Source organism: Nymphaea colorata, chromosome 9, assembly GCF_008831285.2.
Source record: "Nymphaea colorata isolate Beijing-Zhang1983 chromosome 9, ASM883128v2, whole genome shotgun sequence".
NCBI lineage: Eukaryota > Viridiplantae > Streptophyta > Magnoliopsida > Nymphaeales > Nymphaeaceae > Nymphaea > Nymphaea colorata.
In genome coordinates this window covers 10,440,420-10,463,270 of record NC_045146.1, presented here as the reverse complement: position 1 = coordinate 10,463,270, position 22,851 = coordinate 10,440,420, and the positions used below count along the sequence as shown (strand labels likewise).

Below are 22,851 nucleotides of genomic sequence, written 5' to 3'. Positions count from 1 at the left end.
GAATCAACAAGATATTTATATATATTTGAATCTGAATCCAGATCCATTCATATGTCTTTTCTTATATCCGAATCTGATCCAAATTCATAATCGAAGATGTTTTTTTTTCATATCCATTTTTTTTATAAACAGTTTGGTGGATCTAAATCAAATATGTTGACATCCCTAGATGCCTGACTAACAACTTGATTTGTTCCAGTGTCTGAACGCTCCCACTGACTCAATCCGTTGCAAACAACTTTTAATCGACCAACTCCACCTGACCTAATGGCTCTAGCATTACTAGCCAGGGAAGGTGCAAGTAAATCCGGAGCAACGTCACCATTGACAACTGATTTTTTAAAAGGAGATTAGTGATAGGAAGTGCATTAGGTGTTCATGAGGTGGGCACCACAACAATTATAGTTTCGTTATGTCTGGTTTGAAAATGGTTTCTAATTTAAGCATAAGAAAATATTATAGAAGTAGAAGCAGTTGCATTGGATATTATGAGGTAAGAAAGTATTGTTGACATTTATATTCGTATATTGCATAGGTGACCTAAACTCACATTGTTTATCTCCACCTCCAAAAAGCTTATAATAATGAGCCTTAGATCATGTTATGTTATGTATAGATAGAGTCTCGAAGGATTTGAAATTAATGGTATGAATTTATTCAATGCTTATTTGTGCATCCGAACAATATAGTTTAATTGTTGCCTGGTGCAGTTCACATCTTTGTTGTCTTCTTCTGAAAACAATTGAAGACAATGAACGAGGAAACGACGTAAATGTGACTTAAAAAAAAGGGTCTGTGAGTTATTTTCCCTCAATATCATTCGAGTACCGGAATTATAAGTCGCATTAGAATCCGTTGCTAGTTGAGCGGAGAGGCCGGACTGCCGATGGGTTGAGACGTGTCCCTTATCCCCATAGTTTCCTGATCCAATACCCTTCCAAACCCCATAATTCATGTTTTTATCTACAGTATTTTTAATTTTTAAATTAATTTAAACAATTTCAAATAGTTTTATAGAAGACACCAAATATTTCATTAATTTTTTAAATGAAAAATAAACAAAATAAATGATCAGTACCGAGGATATTTTAATCATTCAGCGACTATCCCCCCACTGAAGAGAACGAAAGAACCCATTCTGTCCTGTCCGGCTGTTCCTGCCCCCTTCTCATTCGTCGAAGACTCCATTCAGCAATGAAAAGACGACCTGCCACTCTTCGTCCCATAGACGCAGGCGGCAGGCCCCTCCTCTCTTTCTCCCCTTCTTTTCCGAAATGCCCCCTTTAGCGCGCTCCAGGCCGCGGACGGCGATCCCTGCCCGCCGTCTTCTTCAGTTCCCGATGGAGAAACTGCTGTTGGTATCTGCAGATCTCTCGATCTCATTCATGTGGGTATGGGCGGGAGCCCTCACGAAGCTTTTCGTATATCAAGTTCTGGGGTTGGGGCACCACCCCGGCGGCGAGCTCGTCAAGGGGGCGCTCTATCTCTGCGTCCTCTTCTTCTTCGCTTGGCTGGGGAAGGCGAGCAGAGGAGGCTCCTACAATCCCCTCTCCGTCCTGGCCAGGTCGATCTCCGGTGACTGGGATGGCTTCTTCTTCACCATAGCTGCCAGGATTCCGGCTCAGGCGAGCAATTCCTTTCTCTGTCTCGGCATCTTGGTTTCTCTTTTCTAAGTATACTATCGTCTGGGTTGTGGTTTCCCTTCATCTAGTTCTTAGGAGAACCAAAAGGTCGATTCATTCTAGTTTTGACGACTAAAATAAGGTTGGTTATGTTTGTTCATGGTCGGGTTTCCGTTTCCCCTTTTTTCTCCTTTCAGAGTTTATGTGTGGTGGTTGTTTCTTTATAGGCGTTTTTATGTGATCAAGAAGTTGAATAACTTTTGATTCGTCGATGTTCGTGTTCTTAATTTCGATTCTCAAGAAAAGAGTCGGGATAGCTGTGATTCTAGCTCTTCCAAGTTGAAGATTTACTATGATAAAAGGGTTGATTAGTTCTAGATTTTCTTAATCAATGTTGGCATTTGAGGCACTTTCTTGTGAGTATCGTTGTCTCCAATTTTATTTCTAATTGGTGAACAAAGTTAAACTTGTTTTGCAATGCAAATGAACGCACAGTTAGTTGCTCCCTTTTCCTCCGAAAACTTGCTGCTTCGACACTTCAGAGCCTCTAATAAGAACTGTTAGATCCCTATGTACCATGGGAGGGAAGGCTGGGGTTACAAGGTGGGAAGACCAGAACCTGATTCAACTCTTCATTCATTTGGACCTGTTGGCACCTATCCCCAAACACCATATCCTGTGGCCATGAAAATTATTGAAGTCAAGTCAGATGAGCGTCTTCGTTTAACAATGTCCTCTAGTTAAAAAAGTTAGTGAAATGGTAAGTCTGAGTTCACAACCGTTTCTGAACTTGGTTTAATTTTTTCACGTGGAGGATCTTATTTGGCAGTCGTCGTCAAAATTAAGGTCCCTACTTAAGAAATTCAAGATATGGAGCCTGACTTTGAAGATTATACACTAAGGTGGAACGTTGAATGAAAATTTTTCTTGTCATTTTGGGGTCGCTAGAGTCATATGAATCTTTGGGGAGGAGTCGTCCTACTTCGGACTAGTGTTTATTGTTTCCTAAATTTTTAGTTTATTATTGCTTCTTAGTAGTTATTGTTTGTCTAAAATTTGGGTGGGGGTGGGCACTGCCTGGGCATGCAGGTGGTTGGCTCCGTAGTGGGGGTGATGGTGATAACGTTGATATTCCCTAAGGTGGCGTATGGGCCTCGGCTGAAGGTCGACATGAACCGGGGGGCGTTGACGGAAGGGGCGCTCACCTTCGCCATCGTCGCCGTTTCGCTGGGGCTCACCAAATACGATCCCCGCAATTTCTTCCTCAAGACGTGGATCCACAGCGTGTCCAAGCTAGCCCTCCAGATCCTGGGCTCCGATTTAACGGGAGGCATCATGAACCCCGCCTCTGTAAGTTTTCTCTTCTCTCCCTCCACCCTTCCTTTCCTTTCCTTCCAGTAGAACACCAATTTATGATAATTCAAAATTTCCGCATTTTGTTATTGGGAAATTCTTTTTCCTATTATTTAAGGTGAAGATTTTTTTTTTTTCTCACGAATTGTTACAGCAAACTTTTCCTGAAAAAATAAGTTTTTTTTTTTTTTTTTTTTTTTTTTAAATTAAGTTGTTTGGAAAATCCAGTCCTACACTGGTCGCATTTAATACCTAATCTGTTTTATCTCTTTTTGGGTGTTTAAAATATCTTCTCATAGATGTGAACCGAGTTACAATTTGATACGCCGACTGATTCGATGTCTCTTTCGTTAAAAATGTTAACTTCATTCGATGGAAAGCCTACTTCGATGGGCAGATTTTTTTGCTGACCTACTCCATTCATAAATCGATCTTAACAAGAAGTTTCGAATTTCATATCATGTTTATCGTACTCAACCTTATAAAACACCAACGGGATCTTAGATGTATCCATGTTCGGAGGGGATGAAATTTTTTGTATACGTCCGTCTTCAGATGCCAATTGGATGTTGTGAGTTCAATTGGGCCGTCCTATCCATATCATCAATGGACCCAGACCCTATTAAACGTGAAGCGCAACGTATGCGGTGCTGTTGTTGCTTCAAAAGTAGAGTGTGGTTTCTGCAAATTATTCATATTCAACTGGTTAGGGTCAACAGCCGAGTAACCCGTTCGACATCCTTATCGGTGTCTACTCCATTGTCGGTTACCGGCCAAGAGGACGAGGATAAGGTTGAAGAAGGGAAAGGGGCTTGCGTAGTCAAGCACTGGCCCACATTTGGAGGCTCCTTTTGAAAGAAAATCTCGGAGTGCCCACCAATGGAAAAGCTTTCGCTGAACTTTCTTCTTCTTCTTCTGATTATTATTAAGAAGAGAACCTGGCCCTTCATCATTTGATCGGTATGTCAGTATTCATTACTTTTATGTAATAGGTAGAAGACGGAAAATCAGTTTTTCTGTATATGAAATTGAGCTTGGGGGGGTTGCCATGACGCATATCATTTGCGAGAAATTTTTGTACATCTTGCAACAAAAAAAAATATCTGAAAACTTGGTTATGGATACCAACCTAAGTAGTGATAGACCACGAAACTGGCACTTTGATCACTAGTTAGATGTTGGAACTTGGGAATCTGGAACTCCTGAAATTCTTATATAAGCTTGTTTGTGCCCAAGGCTTCCTATTTCAAGGAATTCAATGGTGAGGGTGTTGTGTGAATTTTTCAGACTTCAAATTCAAGTCTAAAATCGCCGCTGTTCCTCCGTCAAAAGCTCAAAACTGTATCACCACCATACCTTATATTCATGGCTTTGCTCCCTGCACCAACGGCATCGATTTGATTTCTAACATAATCTGACATGGACCAGCCTCCCCCTGAGCATGCTCTGCCAAAAAAAAAAAAATTGAAAAAAAATGAACAAGAAAGGCGTATTGGCAAAGCACATTTAGATTTCAAAAAGAAAAAAATACACACGCAAACAAGGGCTTGTTGTTTGTTTCAAACGTTTGCTGTTACCTTGAGTTGATCAAAATTGCTCAAGGCGGCTTGAAAAGGGTCACCTAATTTAAGCGCATTAATCGTGTAAAAGCAAACATTACGTGTGTTGTTCTAGTGAATTTTATATTGCTAAAAATCTGGGCATATATTTCGAATTTTATATGTGAAATGTTTGGGGTGTGACTGATGGGGGTTGTTGACAGGCGACTGGGTGGGCATTGGTTTTGGGAAATCAGAGCGGGAAGGAGCTGCTGTTTGTGTACTGGCTTGCACCTTTGGAGGCCACCCTGTTGGCAGTCTGGACCTTCAGGTTGCTCTCTTCTCCTCCTAAGAAGACTCCTCAGTTCATGGTCTCTGTTCCTCGCCGAGTCGACTCTTCCAGCAGAATCCTCTCCACGAAGACCAAAAAAACGGAGTGACCACCATTGCGATACTTCTCACACGCATGTTTCGTCAGTCTGCCATACGAAATAAATTTTCTGTTCTCATGTATCGATCTTGCATTCTTTCCAGCGTCCAAAGAGCAACTTCGCACTAACAGCTTGTCTCCTACCTTCTTTATAACAAAAGTATCTGTTCAAAGGAAAGGAAAGGTTATCACAGGCAGCCATACCATCCACAGAAGCCAAGGGTTGACTCAACCCTCCAAACACCAAAAGGAACCAAAAAAACATCTATGAACAGTCGTTAGCCTGCACAAAAGAAATCGCTCCTCTCCTTTAGGCCACAGGAGATGACTCCAAAAAGCAACTTCAAACTGTTTATATCTCACTTCTCTCAACCATGCACCTCGATCTCCAAGGCTATTGTTTGTATATCATATGTGCATCTACTCAACCCTGCAAAATTTCGTATGCAAACCTGTGTAAATTTTTGAGCATATGATGAGCACACATTAGCCCGGTTGGTGGTGCGTAACCTGAGAGGCGCCACATAGAGGGCATAACCTCCTTGTGCACTTTAAAGCATTTCTGACGCGCATAATGTGTTAATTAAATTTCTTTACCAAAACTTGGGTTCAAACCATGTCAAAAGTCATACAAGTTTATGTTATTCAATCCCTTCATAAGTTGAGTTATATTACCTCTCTCCCCCTCCAAAATTTACTCCGAAGAGCATAGTGTAGCTCGTCAGGCAGGCTAGTGGAATGGTAAGCAGTCATTCCTTAATAAGATTTTTGTAAGCATTACTTCTTTGAACAAATGGTAGATGCATAATGCTTAATTGACAGGTAGCATGCTCACCAGTTAGGTCTAGAAGCAGCCTTAAACTATAGAAGCAAGAGAAAAGCCTTAAACTATAGAAGCTAGAAGCAAGAGAAAAGCGACAGGAACTTTGACTTTTTTGGATATAATAAAAAATCACACATAACCTTTCAATATCATTAGAAAAATCAAAACTTTTTGTCAGTTAAACTTATCAATAATATTTGTAATGAGATAAATGACCAAAATACTCATATAAATTATTTTCATGTTTATTAATTTGCACAGCCCGCATGCCCAGTAATAATACTGTTGAACCGTGTCCAAGATAGCATATGAACCTCTTAAAGCAGGGGTATTTGCTATAAGACTATCTAAATTAGTCAAGTCATTAATTTTCAAAATTTGCTACCTTAAAAAAAACAATGAAGTACTTTGTCGGCTGTGAACCTTTATATTGACCACTACAAAAGTTCAACACATATATAACAATGCGAAGCAGGTAACGTGCCTTAACCATCATCTCCAATTCCTTAGCATTGCCTTTAAAATGATTGTTTATTTACTAAAAAGGGCCGATGTAGCCGCGCGGAATTGGTCGATTGAGGCCGTTTGTCAGGTAATCTTGAAAGGGCACATGCCAACCCTTGCATAAGGGGCCAACACCATGCTGGAATTAAATATTACCTTGCCAAAATCCACTTTATGGCTTTGGTTACAAGCCGGATGTGGTGTGCAGGCGGGTGGGAGATTAGAATTCGCTCACACACACCTCAACCCTTCCCTTCACGAGGTCCTACTGAAAGGTGCTATCAAGCAAGTTCTGCTTCGTCAGATGTTACTATTTAAAAAAAAATGGATCTGACGGGAAAAACCAGGACTGAATCCTCGTGGGTGCAGCCATGATCCACATGGATGTACATCTTCAACCTCAAAAGGCATACGAAGAGCTTCAGCTTGTGTTGAAAAACAATGCCCATGAGCTGAATGAATCATAATGCCCATTTGACAGCCAGACTGTTTACTTTGCTAACTAACCTCCTTGGGCGAACCAATAAATGGTGATGCAAAGCAATCCAATAAAATTGGAACTCAGGTGATCTAACTGTTTCTGTAAAATCATATCAATCTTACAATCTGTTCCCCTCATGAAAATATCACTACGCAATTGGAAGCCGAGGATGGATTCTCAATGTAACTTCTAAAACGCGTAAAAAGATTTCAAACCACACCAGCAAAATAACTCCCATTAATCAGCATCCATTTCTTCTTGTGCAGCTTTGGCAGCTGCCTTTGCTTGTTCCAGCAGATCTTCGGGAACCTGCAGAAGTGAAAAATCTTTAATGCAAAGAACATTGCAGAAAAATAGCGAAAGTTCATTCCTCGAAAATGTAAGGAAATATAGAGTCAAGCGAATTACATAAGAACAAGACAGAGTCAATGACGCAGTAAATTATATACGAGAACAAAGTTGGATCACACGCTGGCAGAAGAGCAGCACTGACCCTAGAACAGCTTAACTATAAGAAATAAACGAAGCAAGTACTCAATTGATCTTAAATGGAAAGAAGAAAAAGGAAAGCTTTTTGTATGTTAACTGAGTTACCTAGATTCTTAGGGCCAACTAGCATAACCAGCAGAACTCTGGTTCAAAGCCTATACAACTTATCCATTAGCATATGAACCAGCAAAACCATAACAGGAGTTAATTCAATTGGCAATATGACGGTAAAGAAAGCAGCAAAAGACTATACCTATTCTACACAAATATTGTTATATAGGCATATGCAATGGTCACCAAATATGGACACTTACACATTTAACAACCTCATTCTCAGAATTGAGGCTGGGGACCTATCAAGAAACGCCTAGGCCAGGCCAAAGAAATCATATATGGCCATCCAAATGTCCCAGAAAAGCAAGGATTGGAATTTATATTTGTTATACCTTGGAAGTGTGCATGGGAACCAGACCATAGACCCCTCAGATCTATGAGCCAAGGCAGTCAGATGCAACCTACAAATGGTTAATCTGGTGGAGCACAGATTACATCAAGCAAACAGCAGAATTAGGTCATGCCAGCATTGGTACCATTTTGAATCCTAATGTAGGCACTGTGAAGTACATAGGAGCCAGGAACATGACAGATACATCAAAGGATAACCTGAAGCAATATACTACACATTTAAGATCATGCCTACAATCTCGTCCAGAATTGCACAGACTTTATAGGTCCTAGCCAATCAACTGGTGATAATGCTCATCATTCTCCTACAGGGCTCACGTTTGTCAATCAAGCCTGATTTTGTGTTTAGCAGGAATGAGTTAATTTGACCATGCGAAGGCACTTGATAAACCTATACCAAAGATCAGACTGACCATAACAAAGAAAGATTTTTCAATTTCTGAACTTGTAATGCTCTCTAAAGATTTTGCTTTTGTACTAGGAAAACCTAGAAACTTCAGAGACACATATGTATAAGCACGTTCATCAACAACGTAGATCTAAATTCTAATAAACCTATTCATATTTGTCACTTGGTGTTTCCTACCTTTTGATGCTGGCGATTTGACTCATCACAGACCCAACTCATTTCTAACTCAAAAGCTTTGTCCTTTGCCTCATCATGGACACTGTATATACTGCAAAAAGAAGAAAACATAGATAAATTTTCTCTTAAGAATTTCAAAACGGATAATGACTCATCCCTCAAAAGAGGAATGGACATGCAAATGAACTTACATTTTCGCAACCTCAATAACTCCTTCTCTACAAGTCATCTCAGACAACTTCAGCTTCTCAATTTCACTGCCCATCCAATTAACATAGCCATATCAGTCAATTTTGATAAATGGATGTACAAGCTACAGAATAAGTAATTAAATTATTAAACTAAGGAATTTAAGACATATGATAATATCATATCATACTCAACTCCAACTTACATCGTATAAAAGTTTAATATGCAACTCGAGAACCAAATCAGATGACAAAAAAGCCAAACAAGTAGAAAGAGCCTGACATTGCTCAAGGAACATGAATGATATAGATAGATAACCAAACAAAGATACATACGTTTTAGCAGCTTGGCGGCCTTTCCCAATTGCAGCTCCAAAATACCTCTGCAATCACACTTGGTTATAAGTCAAACTAAGAAATAAATTAGTAGAAACCAACAAAAGAAGAAACCAAAAACTAAAAAGTTATTTTGGTTTGAATTCATAATGTGGTGGTTGATATCTTAATTGAAAAAAAAGAACATACTCACATAGGAAACTCCTGATGGTTCCACCATGTAAAGTTGCGGACCATCTCTGTCATATCCCCCAAGGACGATCCCACAACCAAATGGTCTGTATTTGACAAAGAAAAGAAATTAAGGTATTAACTCCTCAACAGAAATTATTTACGGAAGAAACTCCCCTACCTAAGCCACCAATACAGTGTGCATAAGTGTACATAACTTGCAACACGATCTGCAAGTTCTTTGACAGGTATGGGTTCACCATAAACACTGCAATATTCCACATCAAAGGATGTTATTCTAAAATTAAGCAGAAGCATCAGAGTTTGTAGGAGCTTTTTCTCAGAGAAATATGTGAAGCGAAAACCAGTTTTCTCAAGGAGCATTTTATCAGTTGGGACAAGATGCTGGTCATGATTTTTAAAAAAACAAATATGGACAAGACAATGGGGAGAAAAGACTACCAAAATCTAGCAATAGTTTCTTCCCGTTCTTTCTTTCTCTTATGGGTGACTTGAAGGAGAAAGAGAGAGTCTCGAATTTTCCAATAACTCTATTCTGCTTGCACTTGCTAAAAGTGATGCAAGCAATACAAATTTCTCTCCAGCAACTCATTTGCCCACAAGAATGCCCTCAAAGATGTGAAGAGCAAACTGATTTTATTGTTAATAAATTGAGAACTAAAGTAAAACATGTACTTCTCATAGCTAGTGGCTTCCGATTTGGCCCGAGCAACAATCTGTCTTCCATCAGCTGCTAATCCAGCCACAGCCTGTATTGGGTTGCAGAAAAGAATTGCACACCTCATGACATTGAGAGTGAAAAAAAGTCCAAAAACATCACAACTATATTCACAAAAACAACACCAAACAACAGAAAATAAGTTGTTTTACAGGTATTGGTACTCTATGATTATGAGGTAATTTTTACGCAAAGTGAATCCAGCCACCAAAATACACTATCCATGCATATGGTTTAATAAAATAGGAAAAAATATTTTCCAAGAAAACTAAACGTGGTGTGGCAAGTTGACACAGCGCTATTCAGATCCAAACAGATTGGATCTGTTAATTCATTTCCCTTTAATTATTAAATTTGGACCTTTTTGTTATCAGTTTGGGATAATTTTTTTTGTTGGATCTGGGATCCATTTGTTTGGCAGCAACCCTATTTAAGGGTCACGTTGGTTTTATGTTTTGGTTGGTTGATTGAGATTAGTGAGAGTTTTAAACCTAATTTCCATTCCCTTTTCTTTCTTTCTTAGTTGTTTTCATTCATTGTGTTCTTTATTTGTTGAAGTTGCTTCCGTTGCATTCTTCCAAGGGGATTAGAACAACAACCTATAATCACTGTCTCAAATACTAATCCTATAAAAAGAGGGATGTCGAAGACTCAAAATAATGCATGTCTAATGTTCTCTTTACATTCAGAGTCTGAACTCAAGCAACAAATGTCATAAAGTGTGTCATCCAACCCAGTCAATACATGCCATGTAAAAACTTTTGCTCATTAATTTTTTAATTTAAAAATTACAACAAAAAAAGAAAAATCATGACTAAAAAAAATCAAGGAAATGGAATCCTTCCTATGATAAACATCTCAATACATCAACAGAACAAGCAAAAACAAACAGTCGACCAGTTTAGCATTAATCATCCATCAATGCAATTTAAAGTTTTAATCACCAACGAACAATTGTCCAGTCTAAAGGTTATGTCAAATTAACATTATTACGACACAAAAGCAAACCTAAAAATTTTGTTTACTGAAAAAAGAAAGTACAGCAGAATCATTTAAACAAGTGGTACATAGTTTAAAACTTTAAAGTACATTGCAAACCAGAAAAGAAAGTTTTTGAACATCAAACAGCAAACTATAAGTGACCAAATCTATAATCCCAAAGGACCCAAACCAGTACCTGCCTGGAAAAAACAAAAGGGTACACATGGCCTACAGCATTAAGACCTTAACTGTCAAAATCGAAAGTCGGACTCAGGTCGGCCAAAGCTCTAGGAAGACTAATCAGTTTGAGTCAGTCCATGTTCATTGATTAAAATAACATTAACAAAGAGACACATAGACATAACATTTAAAGTGAAAAAAGTCATAAAAGACAAAAAATATTATTGTGCATCATGCCCAACTGCATAGTTCACTGGTTGCACATAGCAGCAGAATGAATATACACACACACTTAGAATACATGCTTATACAGAACTATGTACATACATGCAAGAGAACACAGAATCCCTACATGTATACATACATACTACATCAGTTGTGTGCATATCGTGCTGTATTGCACAATACAAAACATAACTGTTGGGAACCTTGTAGCCCCATATCTACCTGTGTCATGCGATTAAGTGTTGTTTCATACAATAAAATGCGATAGTAATGATGAAGAAGCAGCAAAAGAAGGGGACCTGAATCCCTTTTTCCATTTTTGGGTTACAAAAGTTCCCTCACACTGGACTCCAGAACACTCTTCAGAGTTGTGCATGACAGAGCTTTTGTCTATTTGAGGAAAAAGAATGTGGATTTAAGACTAGATTTAACATAGGAGATTAATTTGCGGTTAATAAAGAGAAGTCCCCTTCTTTTGTACATGAAAAACTATTTCTACTGTGAAAAGTATAAAAACTTCCACTTTTATTATAAATTTTTATTTCTTTTGAAAATATGGCTTCAAATGACATGACTTGACAATGATGCATGAGTAAAATATGATAATTGACAGAAATTAGTTCATAATTTTTGTAAGAAAGAGACTGCCGCAGGGATCATTCCGTTAAAAACACTATCCATGAAAATATGGCTATGTGACCGCTGGAGATCTACAGAGTTGTGGAATAAGTGATGTACAAAAATGACTAATTTTAACCCAAAAAGTACAAAAAGAGACAAAAGATGCTGAAATAGGCTATGGTGAGCACTGAAAGGTGAGGAATGAAAATGATATTGAACTTCCTACTTCTGATCCTACTGAAGTTAGTATACTAAGGCTCATGGGTGCAAGTTAGGTATCAAGGTGCAGCTTAATACACATCAATTTTTAAAAATATGGGTATGGGGTACATCAAGGGGTGTGTGTGTTTGTGCATATATGCATATGTGTGTGCATGTGTGCATGTACATGCATAGGTGTGTGCGCACGCGTGTGTGCGCGTAATCCACAACAGTTCATAATTAAAGCAAAAGCATAATCTAGTCTAAAACTTATGTTTCAGGGTAGTGAAGCAAATCACTTATTTGAAGTATATTGAAAATATTAGCTGGTAAGTATTGCCTGTAATCGAGTAAAAACTTTTAGATGGAATACCTATTTGTAACATGGACACAACTGGAGTGTGTTTTATTAATGTTTTCATTTGTTTCCCACATTAAGGTTGTCAATCAGGTGCAGGAGAGAACAGGGTCTCCATCCTTAAAACTGGATTTTATCTTGGGCCTGTTTCACACAGCTTTGATGCTAGCATGCCAGGATCGGATCTAAACCTTGATAGAGGTGGCTCTAGCATAAGGGTCTGGCCCAATTCCTCATGCCCTTTAAATCTTGATAGAGCACCATAAATCTTAGCCTCTTCTTCAGAGCGAGCGAGAGAGAGAGAGAGAGAGAGGGGTTAGGGCTCTCTATTGAACTAGAAAGACTGCCACAGCCATGGTCATGGCACACGAACTTGTCATCCATCGGAGTTCAGCATCACCATTGTTCATGTCACCATTTAAAGGTAATGACCATCTACCCTTCTACATGCCGCCATTCTGTTTTCCTTACCTTTGTTGTTTGATTTGACTATGCACTAGCAAAATATAGAAGAAAAAAAACCCTAATTTCTGCATCTTCTTCTTCTTTTCTGATGTTTGATGTCAAACATTGCCTTTGCTTCATAAAGATCTTCCTGGATATAATATGCACAGTTTGTTCTTCTCACTTGATTGCGATTTAAAAGACTTTGGCATTCAAATGAACCTCTTATACCTATTTAGTTAGGCAAAAGGAGGAGTTGGGCTAAGTTACGCGGACTCTTCAAAAAGGTTTATGCACCCCTATGTCTCAACTGGTACGACACTAATATGGCATTGGGTACGGTCAACATACCCGAGGCCAAATCGGTTAATGTTTGGACAAGACTGTCTAAAAATTGGGTGTTCTTTTTAAGGCACCGTGAATAAGCACGGTGATTCTCCAACTTTTGACAAAAATCGAAGGGTTGGAGGAGCAGGCCATGGGCCTCTAGCACCCATCTGAGCACCGAGTGACATACGACGACCTCAGGTGAAGTGGTATCTTTTCCAATGAGTATATTTCTCTCTCTCTCTCTCTCTCTCTCTCTCTCTCTCTTACTTGCTCGCGGTGGTGTCCCTATACCCAATTTTTTTTGAAAATTCAACATACAGGTACTCGCACCCATACCCCTGTGACATAGGTGAACCTGAGTCACGCCAGATGCAGCTTGGGTGCAGCAATAAACAAATTGCTTTATTTTCCATCGAGTATTGATATTACATAGTTTGTTAATTGTTATTTTCATTACTTGTGAAAAATTTATTGCTAGTTTTATTGTTTATAAACAATTTTATATTTATATATGTACATAAATATAGAAGTATACCTATCCTTGCTACACTCCCACCCATGGCTGAATAATGCAAGACATGCACCTGTGCCCGCACCTCACACCTGCGTGACACATGAGTTGGGAGCTGTTTACTCCTTTATGATCAAGGGTCTCTCTCTCTCTCTCCCCCCCGCCCCCTTTTTCTCTTGCCATCAGGAAACTGTAAACATATGTAATCTCCAATAACGCCTTTGGTCATGCCATCAAAGTTCTGAGTTTAAACTTTAAAGATAACCAGTTATTTTAGATCAGACCTGGCGAATAACCAATCCAAAATGTACCCACTTGAAGCAGCATAGTTGTGTCTACACAAAACGACATACTGATTGTTAAGAAATATGATTTCTTATTGTTGTTATCTCTTAATTAGGTATTATCTTAGTTAAGAGCTAGTTTAGGATTAGTTAGGAATTAGTTTATTTCTTTCTTTTCTCTTTATTTTTTATTTTTTATTTTTTTATTTTTTATTATTTCTGCCGAACTAGCCGTTGGCAGTTCCAACAGCTCTATTAAGAGCTGTTGGAACTAGCCCAACGGCTAGTTTAGCTCATCTCTTCTTATTCTCTCTTATAAATATCCTTGTAACAGTCTTTGTAAAGTATAAGCTGTGTTTTACAGCCTTTATATTGTTTATTGAATGAGTATTACTCTTCTTCACTTGGCCTTAGTGCCTTTTTGGTATTATATGTATTCTTTGTGACTGTTATAGTCACTTTTCACATGGTATCAGAGCCATTGGGCTGATTCTCAAAGCTTGTTAAAGGCTGCTGCTGAGATTTTATGTTGCTGGTTTGATTGAAGAGATTCTTTGCTGGAGGATATAATTTCTTGAAGGCCTTTTTGCTGCGGTTGCTCACCAACTGTTTGGTGAAATTTCTAGAAGAGTTTTTTCTTGACTTCCTTGGAGATTATTGTTTCAAGTATTGCTCTCATGGAAGACTCCAAAGTTTCAATTGAAGGAGGAAGCTATTATGCTCCATACAAGCTTGACGGAACCAATTATACACTATGGGCAAAATGTTTGGAAATGCATATCAAAGGAAAATATTTATGGGGCTTCATAAGAGGTATGTCTATCCCTCCCACTCTCAAGTTGACCAAAATAGAAAATGGGATTGAAAAACAACTAGATGGAGTGGAAAGACAAAATGCTATGAATGAATATTACAAAAAATTAGACGATTGGGAAGCTAAAAATTCTAGGATTAAAGAATGGATTTATGGAAGTATTGAACCTAGAATTGCCCAAAATCTTATGTATTATGAAAAGGCTAGTGAAGTTTGGGAATATCTTAAGGGAATGTTCACCCAAAAAGATATGGCCCGAAAGTATCTTTTGATTCAAAAGGCCCAAAGTATCAAGCAAGGAGAGAAAAATGTTAGAGAATTTTTCATGGAAATCTCTAGTGTATGGAATGAGTTAGATCAACTAAGTCCCGAACTAGGGTTGGACTGCAAATGCCATGAGATTAGAAGAAATGAAATAGATGAATTTTGGTTTTTTCAATTCCTTCAAGGGCTACGGCCCGAATTTGAACAAATAAGGTCAGCCCTTCTTTCTTCATCCTCTCCTCCACTCATTCATGAACTTCTTACAAAGCTAAGTGGAGAGGAAACTAGAATGAAATTATCCAAAGAAATGGATAAAGATAGTGTTCTTGTCTCAAAACAAGAAGAAGAAAGAGCCTTAGCCGCCTCTAGACCTGGAAACAACATCAAGTCTTTTAGACCTCCTCACTTTAAGAATCAAATTAGAGGAGAATATAAAGTTATTTGCCACTTTTGTCATGAACCGGGTCACATAAGACCTAGTTGCCCAAAGTTGAACAACAATGAAGGACAATCGCGGAATCTTGGAGGAAATTTTCTCAAAGGAGGAACTTCATATCCACAAGGAGGGCAACACAACCGGGGAATTTCATTTCCTCAAGGTGGACATTACAACATTAGACAATTTGATCAAAGAAAGGCCGCAAATGTCACAAATGAAGGATGTGATCTATCATCTATATCCACAACGTTGAATCAAATCATGACAGCCCTTCAACCCATGATCAAGGAGTCAAATTCCGGAGCACTAGCAACAACAGCATCCATCTCCAACACTCCTGGTATGTTTTCTTGGCTTTTAGATTCTGGTGCATCTTTTCATATGACACCAAATATATCATCTTTGACCAAATTTGAAAGAACAAGAAAAGAATCAAATGTTGTTACCGCCGATGGAACTTCTTTAAGTGTTAAAGGGATTGGGAATTTTGAAAAAGAATTTGGAAAACAAAAATTTTTTGTTCCAAAAGTTAGTTATGTTCCTAAACTTAATCTTAACTTACTTTCTGTGTCACAAATCTCAGATCTTGGATTTGATGTTGTTTTCTCATCAAATAAATGTTTGGTGCAGGATCACCAAACCGGGAGATTGATTGGGGAAGGTTTTAGAAAAGGGGACCTTTACTACATGGACAATTTATGCATCCCCAAAGAAAAGTTTTGTCACTATGTTGAAAATGTGGACATCAATGTTTGGCACCAAAGATTAGGTCATCCAAATGTTAGAAAATTGTCTATGATGAACCCTACCAAGAATATTTGTATTGAAAATTTTAAATGTAATGATTGTATACATGGAAAAATGAAATCTTTATCTTTTGGAGAAAGGAACTTCTTCTCTTCTTTGCCTTTTGAGCTTGTTCATTCCGATGTATGGGGACCCTCTCCTATCATGTCAAAAGGAGGGCTATCATATTATGTGATCTTTGTTGATGACTTCACTAGGTATTGTTGGATATATTTCCTAAAATATAAATCCGAAGTTTTTGAGATATTCAAAAATTTTCACATGTTAGTACAAACACAATTCAATGCTAAATTAAAAATTTTAAGGACTGATTCCGGAGGTGAATACATTTCAAATGAGTTCGAAAGATATTTGAAAAACTATGGGATAGTCCACCAAAAATCTTGTCCAAGAACACCTCAACAAAATGGACTTTCAGAAAGAAAACATAGGCACATAATTGAAACAACAAGAACCCTTCTTATTTCCAAAAATGTGCCTAAAAACTTTTGGGCTGAAACCGCACTTGCCTCTGTTTATCTTATAAACAGAATGCCTTCAAAAGTTTTACATAATACCATTCCGTTTGAAAAATTATTCAAGTATGAACCCGATTTCAATAGACTTCGTATTTTTGGATGCAAATGTTTTGTTCTTAATGACAAGGCTGATAAGCTAAGTTCAAAAGTTATTGAATGTGCTTTTATTGGTTATTCTGAAACCCAAAAAGGCTACAAATGTTATGACTCAATTAAAGACAAGATCATTGTCTCAAGGAATGTAAGGTTTTGTGAAGATGAAAGTGGTTTTAAAAATTGTGGGGAGTCACAACACAATAATGATTATTCCTTTTTATTTAAGTTCCTTTCTCAATGTGATGATGAAATGCATGATGGTGATGATAGCAACACTGGTGGTAATGATAGTAGAATGGCCAAGGATATAATCACTTATCATAGAAGAAACCGGCAACAAGAAGTTGGTGAAGAAGAACATCATGAGACCATTGATCTCCAACCAACTCAAAGTGGAGAAAACCTTAGGAGATCCACTAGAAATGTAAGACAACCCAATAGGTTTGTGTCTTATGAAACTTTTACTCCATCTCATAGAGCTAGAATTAATGACATTCACTCTCACTTTGAACCTTCTACTTTTAATGAAGCATCCAAATATATTGAGTGGAAGAATGCCATGTTAGAAGAATTGGATGCCTTGAGAAAAGCCCAAACTTGGGAAATACAAGATTTACCTATAGGGAAAAAGACTATTGGATGCAAGTGGGTATACAAGGTGAAAACTAAAAGTGATGGATCCCTAGAAAGGTATAAAGCAAGGCTTGTTGCCAAAGGTTACACTCAAGAATATGGTATTGACTATGAGGAAACATTTGCCCCTGTAGCTAGAATGACTACTGTTAGGACCCTTATTGCTTTAGCATCTGTTAAAAACTGGAATATCTATCAAATGGATGTTAAAAATGCCTTTTTAAATGGGGATCTTATGGAAGAGGTTTATATGGAAGTACCACCAGGGTTGTCTGTTCCTCAAAGGAAAGTTCTTAGACTTAAGAAGGCTCTTTATGACCTCAAACAAGCTCCTAAAGCTTGGTTTGACCGTTTTAATTCTGTTATTTCTGATTATGGGTTTCATTCTTGCTTAACTGACACTGCCTTGTTTGTTAAGTATACTACTGCAGGTATCATAATTCTTCTACTGTATGTTGATGATATGATCATTACAGGTAGTGATAAGGAAGGTATTAAAGAATGTAAGAAATTACTACAAGAAACTTTTGAAATGAAAGATTTAGGTTTTCTAACGTACTTCTTGGGTATTGAGGTTGCATACTCTACTAGAGGATATTTTTTGTCACAAACTAAGTTTGCTGCAGAGATCATTGCTAAATCAGGCATAACAGATGATAAGGTCACAGAAACTCCTGAAGCAGTAGGAAGCAAGATGAAGATTGATGATGGAGTTCCACTTGCCAATCTCACTCCTTACCGACAACTTGTGGGATCCTTGATGTACCTTAGCATCACTCGGCCTGACATTGCTCATGCAGTTCATACTGTGAGTCAATTTCAACATGCTCCATCAACCGTTCATATGGGAGCTGTTCTTCGTATCATCAGATATATTAAGGGAACAATAAACAAGGGAGTATTTATGTCTTCCTCTTCCTCCTTGAACTTGATTGCTTATACTGATGCTGATTGGGGAGGAGATCCTAATGATAGACACTCAACTACTGGATTTTGTGTTTTTCTAGGAGAATCACTCATCTCATGGAAATGCAAAAAGCAACAGAAAGTCTCACTATCCTCTACTGAAGCTGAATATCGAGCCATGGCTTCTACAACTATGGAAATTGTCTGGCTTCGCCAAATGCTCCTTGATATGGGAATAAAGATAGAAGAACCCACTGATTTATGCTGCGACAACAAGAGTTCTATCTACATTGCCAAGAATCAAACATTCCATGAACGAACAAAACATATAGAAATGGACTGTCACTATGTTCGTGAAGAATTTTTGAAGAAGACTATCAAACTTCCATATGTCTCCTCCGAGTTCCAGCTGGCTGATTTCTTCACAAAGCCTCTATGTTCTCCCAGATTCAACTTTCTTTTAGATAAACTTTCGGTGATAGCACCGTAAGTTTAAGGGGGGTGTTAAGAAATATGATTTCTTATTGTTGTTATCTCTTAATTAGGTATTATCTTAGTTAAGAGCTAGTTTAGGATTAGTTAGGAATTAGTTTAGGATTTAGTTTATTTCTTTCTTTTCTCTTTATTTTTTATTTTTTATTTTTTTATTTTTTTATTATTTCTGCCAAACTAGCCGTTGGCAGTTCCAACAGCTCTATTAAGAGCTGTTGGAACTAGCCCAACGGCTAGTTTAGCTCATCTCTTCTTATTCTCTCTTATAAATATCCTTGTAACAGTCTTTGTAAAGTATAAGCTGTGTTTTACAGCCTTTATATTGTTTATTGAATGAGTATTACTCTTCTTCACTTGGCCTTAGTGCCTTTTTGGTATTATATGTATTCTTTGTGACTGTTATAGTCACTTTTCACACTGATATGGGCACCTAAGCCATTTCAAGTACCCATATTACATAGCTAGCATAAGATTAGACATTGCATGCTAGTTCGAGGGCAGAAAGAGAAGGATCATGTCTATAGGAGGTAATTTTCAGCACAATGAGAAGAGGTAGAACACATGAAAGATCTTGCAGTGAAGCACGCAATGGCATATTGAGTGTTTTTACCTCAATATGGAAGTTTTTTTGTTCTTATATTACTCAAGTATCTCAACCTGATACTTGGACAAATATGATTCCCAAACATTTGATAGAATAGGCAACTACTGCAGTTGGGAGATGGTTCTATAAGGCATGTGTTGCATTTGTTCAGCAAATTCATTTAATTTTCAGCTATTATAAGTGCAATTGCTTCTATAGGCTTATGCATAAAATTTTAAAATATTCTCCTATCATTAGCTGAAAGAAAAGAATCTACATTCAATTGTTAAAGAATAACATATCATGATGATTTGAGATTGAGTTGGAAAGAAACAAGGTGCAGTGTCGTGACAAACAGATATGAGGACAAAACATTGACAAATTTTCTTGCATATGTTTTAAAGGTACTATGTTTTTGAAACTCCAGCAACTACTAATATTTTGTTTCATTTTTTGTATGATGTTGTGAAAGAAACACAGCCTAAAAGTATGTCATGAAGTTCATCACAGATGACACAGTGAAGTCTAGAGATGCAGGTATGACAGCTTCAAAGTGTGGGAATTTCTTTTGAACTCTATATACTACCCATTACCTTAATCTTATGCTCCAAGATCTTAGCAAGATGGATAAAATGAAATCAACTATTGAATTATGTCAAAAGATCACCATAATAGATCTATAATCATACTTACATATTGAGTTTGATGAGAAAATATACACAGTTAGATGAGAAAATATACATATGGAAGTGAAGTAGTGAATTGATTTGGCATGCACAATTAAATTTACTACAAATGTTTTGATAATATAGAGTACAGTGAAATAGGAAAATGCTTTGAGACCGATGTGTTTAAGTGATCAATGAACTACATATCCATATGTTTACAAGAGAAAGTTAATAAACGTACAAGATATCCCTCGCATACAACTCCTACGAGTATACGAGAGTCAGATGTGAGGGTGTTTAAGACCGAAACTTGAGAAAGGGGGGTTCAAGCTCCCTCAAGGGTTTAACCAATGACTTATGATACATATACCATTGAAAGAAATAACCATAAAATGGAGTTGCTAGAGCTCATGATAGCTCATTTAACTTACAAGAGCCTTTCAAATAATGCAAGAGGAATACATTTTAATTCTTAGGGTGAATAAATATTATGCTGTTGTGCAGAGCTATTCAGCTAAGGCCTTCCAAAAACTGAAAGCATGAGTTTCAATGCATTCAAGGTAGGCTTGCTTCTAAACATAAACGAGATTCTTATATCCAAATAAAGTAGCAAGGGAATGAGAACATAGCATATAATCATCAAACACAGACCATACACGAGAACTACTCTGCAGATTCATGATCGCAATAAACTTAATAACATAATAAGTTTGCAAGGAAAACCATCTTTAAAATACCATGCCAGAGTGGCGATGAACAGAATGGATTCTCCTGTTGGATCCTTCCAACATCATTTTCGATGCTATTAGTTTCTCAACACCCTGATCAGCAAAGAGTATAAAACAAACAATCTCGTGAAAATCGAATCAATTATGAGGACTGCTGCAAGGCAGAAGCTAACAAACAATTGCCAGAATTTCCAAACTCAAATTCAATAAGTTCAGAGACAAAAACCAGTCAATAAGACGAGCGGATGGCATACCATGACGATCCCGTCCTTGCATTTGATCCCGATCACCGTGCTGCAAGAGCACCCAGTTAACAAACTCGAAATTATGACAATGAAAGGCATTAAGCCACACTAGGCAAGAGACAAGTTCAGTTTAACTTCTCCATCTAGGGACGATATAATTCCAAAACGGTAGAAGATTTTCAAAGCGGTAGCAAATGAGACACCTATACTTTCTCCACCCGGGACACTGAAGGGCACCAAAATTACCCATAAAACTCCTTGGTGTATTTGAGACATATCCAACATTGTGTGTCAGCGAAATCTTCATATTTGAACAATCCACGAACGGGGAGTTGAGCGGGAAACCGCTACCTGGATCTAAGTGAAATAACGGGTAGAGGGGACCAAGGGAGCGATGGTTTCTCAAGATTCGGTGCTTGAAGGGTTCACTTTACTCCTCAAATTCAAACAAAACAATTTTGGCACATCAGTAGGTGCTAACCACTAATTTAAGCAGCCGAAAAAAAAAATTGTAAAAACGGAATCCCTCCAACAGGAGAGAAAGAGATGGAGGTCAAGGGGCAACAATAGGTTCATCGGAGAAGCTCTCTTCCCCCGATCTCAGAAGCAGGGAGTGAGGCTGAGAAAAACCTCATAGGGAAGGACGTTTACCCGCTGTTGTCGACAGCCTTAGCGGCGTACTCGATCTGGAAGACGCGGCCATCGGGGGAGAAGGTCGTAACGGAGAGGTCATACCCCGTGCCTATGCTGCTCATCTCTCTCTCTCTCCCTTTCACACACACACACGTACACGGGGAACAAGCGAGAGTGGAAGAAAGGCTCTCTTTCTCGGCAAGGGAGGGGAAGCCTTGGATGTCAAGAAAACCACGCAGCAGCAGCAGCGATGGAGACGGGAACTGGAGAAGTTTACAATACATCTCATATCATTGGACTTATTCTAAAAAAGGGCAAAACGTTTAGCTATTTCGTCTCACTTGCCACATACAAAAATGACATAAACACTGAAGGGCCGTATGGATGGACGACACCCTCGTTAAAATCGGTTTTCATAAAGCCGAGTTTTTGAAAGAATTTCCAAAAGTTTGTTTGTATGAGTGGCACACACTTGGAACCTCGGTTTTTATTAATAACATGAGGAGAATTAAGTTTTTCACTTTTTTTTTATGAAACCAGTTTTGTCAAAATTGAGTTTTTCTCAAACACAAGTTTGATGGCACTCAACACTTAAAAAACGTAGTATAGGTTTTTTTTTACCTCCAAAACTAGATTTTATGTTGTCATTCATATTGTCACGGGCTGACAAGTTCGGCCCGTGTGGCGCGATAAGAACCTGATTGCCGCAGGCCTTCAAATCGCTGAATGGGGCGCAAAGGCAGTTTGAGAAAACGAGTGTATAAAGAATGCTTGTGAATAAAGAAATCTCGCAATGTATTTGCTTGAAAAATTAGTACATCACGAGAAAGATAAGTAAGGAGAATGATCTCGACTTTACTTATATAGGATGGCCAAGGCCTCTTACAGGATTCCCATGCCGACCACCCAAAACAAGAAATCCCAATACTTGACACTTAGACCGGTGGGAGGGTACTCCTTTACAAGTAAACATGCATAAGCAAATGACTCAGCATAAGCAAAGGAAGCACAATGCAAAACAAAGCAAAGGACTGTACAGACTCCCAAACACAGGGGAACACGCTCCACCCTTCAAGTCACGCGCCGTCCTCAGTACCAGCAGTTTCATGATAGGCCTTGACTTCCAGCGGGTAGCGCTGCTTCATGCGGAATTCATACTCCCAGG

General features: G+C 38.2%; 2 protein-coding genes across 4 annotated transcripts; one reads left to right on the top strand and one right to left on the bottom strand.

Annotated features, from left to right (window-relative positions):
- Nucleotides 1–1,110: 1,110 nt before the first annotated feature.
- On the top strand, nucleotides 1,111–5,026 carry LOC116261520 (probable aquaporin SIP2-1). Of its 2 annotated transcripts, none has more exons than XM_050079767.1 (3): nucleotides 1,111–1,625; nucleotides 2,712–2,972; nucleotides 3,531–4,697. In XM_050079767.1, exons 1-3 carry the CDS (start codon nucleotides 1,275–1,277, stop codon nucleotides 3,828–3,830), a joined length of 912 nt encoding a protein of 303 aa, XP_049935724.1. In that variant the 5' UTR covers nucleotides 1,111–1,274; the 3' UTR covers nucleotides 3,831–4,697. The 2 variants fall into 2 exon arrangements, with proteins under 2 accessions (XP_049935724.1, XP_031496177.1); XM_031640317.2 differs by lacking the exon at nucleotides 3,531–4,697 and adding an exon at nucleotides 4,738–5,026 and having other exon boundaries at nucleotides 1,112–1,625.
- Nucleotides 5,027–6,819: 1,793 nt separating this feature from the next.
- On the bottom strand, nucleotides 6,820–21,940 carry LOC116260800 (proteasome subunit alpha type-3). Of its 2 annotated transcripts, XM_031639300.2 has the most exons (10): nucleotides 21,705–21,938; nucleotides 21,063–21,102; nucleotides 20,818–20,901; nucleotides 9,683–9,756; nucleotides 9,168–9,254; nucleotides 9,009–9,093; nucleotides 8,816–8,862; nucleotides 8,483–8,548; nucleotides 8,292–8,382; nucleotides 6,820–7,060 (listed from the first exon to the last, which is right to left on the bottom strand). In XM_031639300.2, exons 1-10 carry the CDS (start codon nucleotides 21,806–21,808, stop codon nucleotides 6,989–6,991), a joined length of 750 nt encoding a protein of 249 aa, XP_031495160.1. In that variant the 5' UTR covers nucleotides 21,809–21,938; the 3' UTR covers nucleotides 6,820–6,988. The 2 variants fall into 2 exon arrangements, with proteins under 2 accessions (XP_031495160.1, XP_049935518.1); XM_050079561.1 differs by lacking the exon at nucleotides 9,168–9,254 and having other exon boundaries at nucleotides 21,705–21,940.
- Nucleotides 21,941–22,851: the final 911 nt, after the last annotated feature.

Excerpts from the sequence above, each read along its gene's own strand:
- LOC116261520 (XM_050079767.1), top strand. The coding sequence starts at position 1,275 with ATGCCCCCTTTAGCGCGCTCCAGGCCGCGGACGGCGATCCCTGCCCGC. Across the intron at positions 1,626-2,711 it reads CTGCCAGGATTCCGGCTCAG|GTGGTTGGCTCCGTAGTGGG; the intron begins GCGAGCAATTCC and ends CTGGGCATGCAG. Across the intron at positions 2,973-3,530 it reads GCATCATGAACCCCGCCTCT|ATGCCAATTGGATGTTGTGA; the intron begins GTAAGTTTTCTC and ends GTCCGTCTTCAG.
- LOC116260800 (XM_031639300.2), bottom strand. The coding sequence starts at position 21,808 with ATGAGCAGCATAGGCACGGGGTATGACCTCTCCGTTACGACCTTCTCC. Across the intron at positions 21,103-21,704 it reads AAGGCTGTCGACAACAGCGG|CACGGTGATCGGGATCAAAT; the intron begins GTAAACGTCCTT and ends GTGCTCTTGCAG. Across the intron at positions 8,383-8,482 it reads GTTATTGAGGTTGCGAAAAT|TATATACAGTGTCCATGATG; the intron begins GTAAGTTCATTT and ends TTCTTTTTGCAG.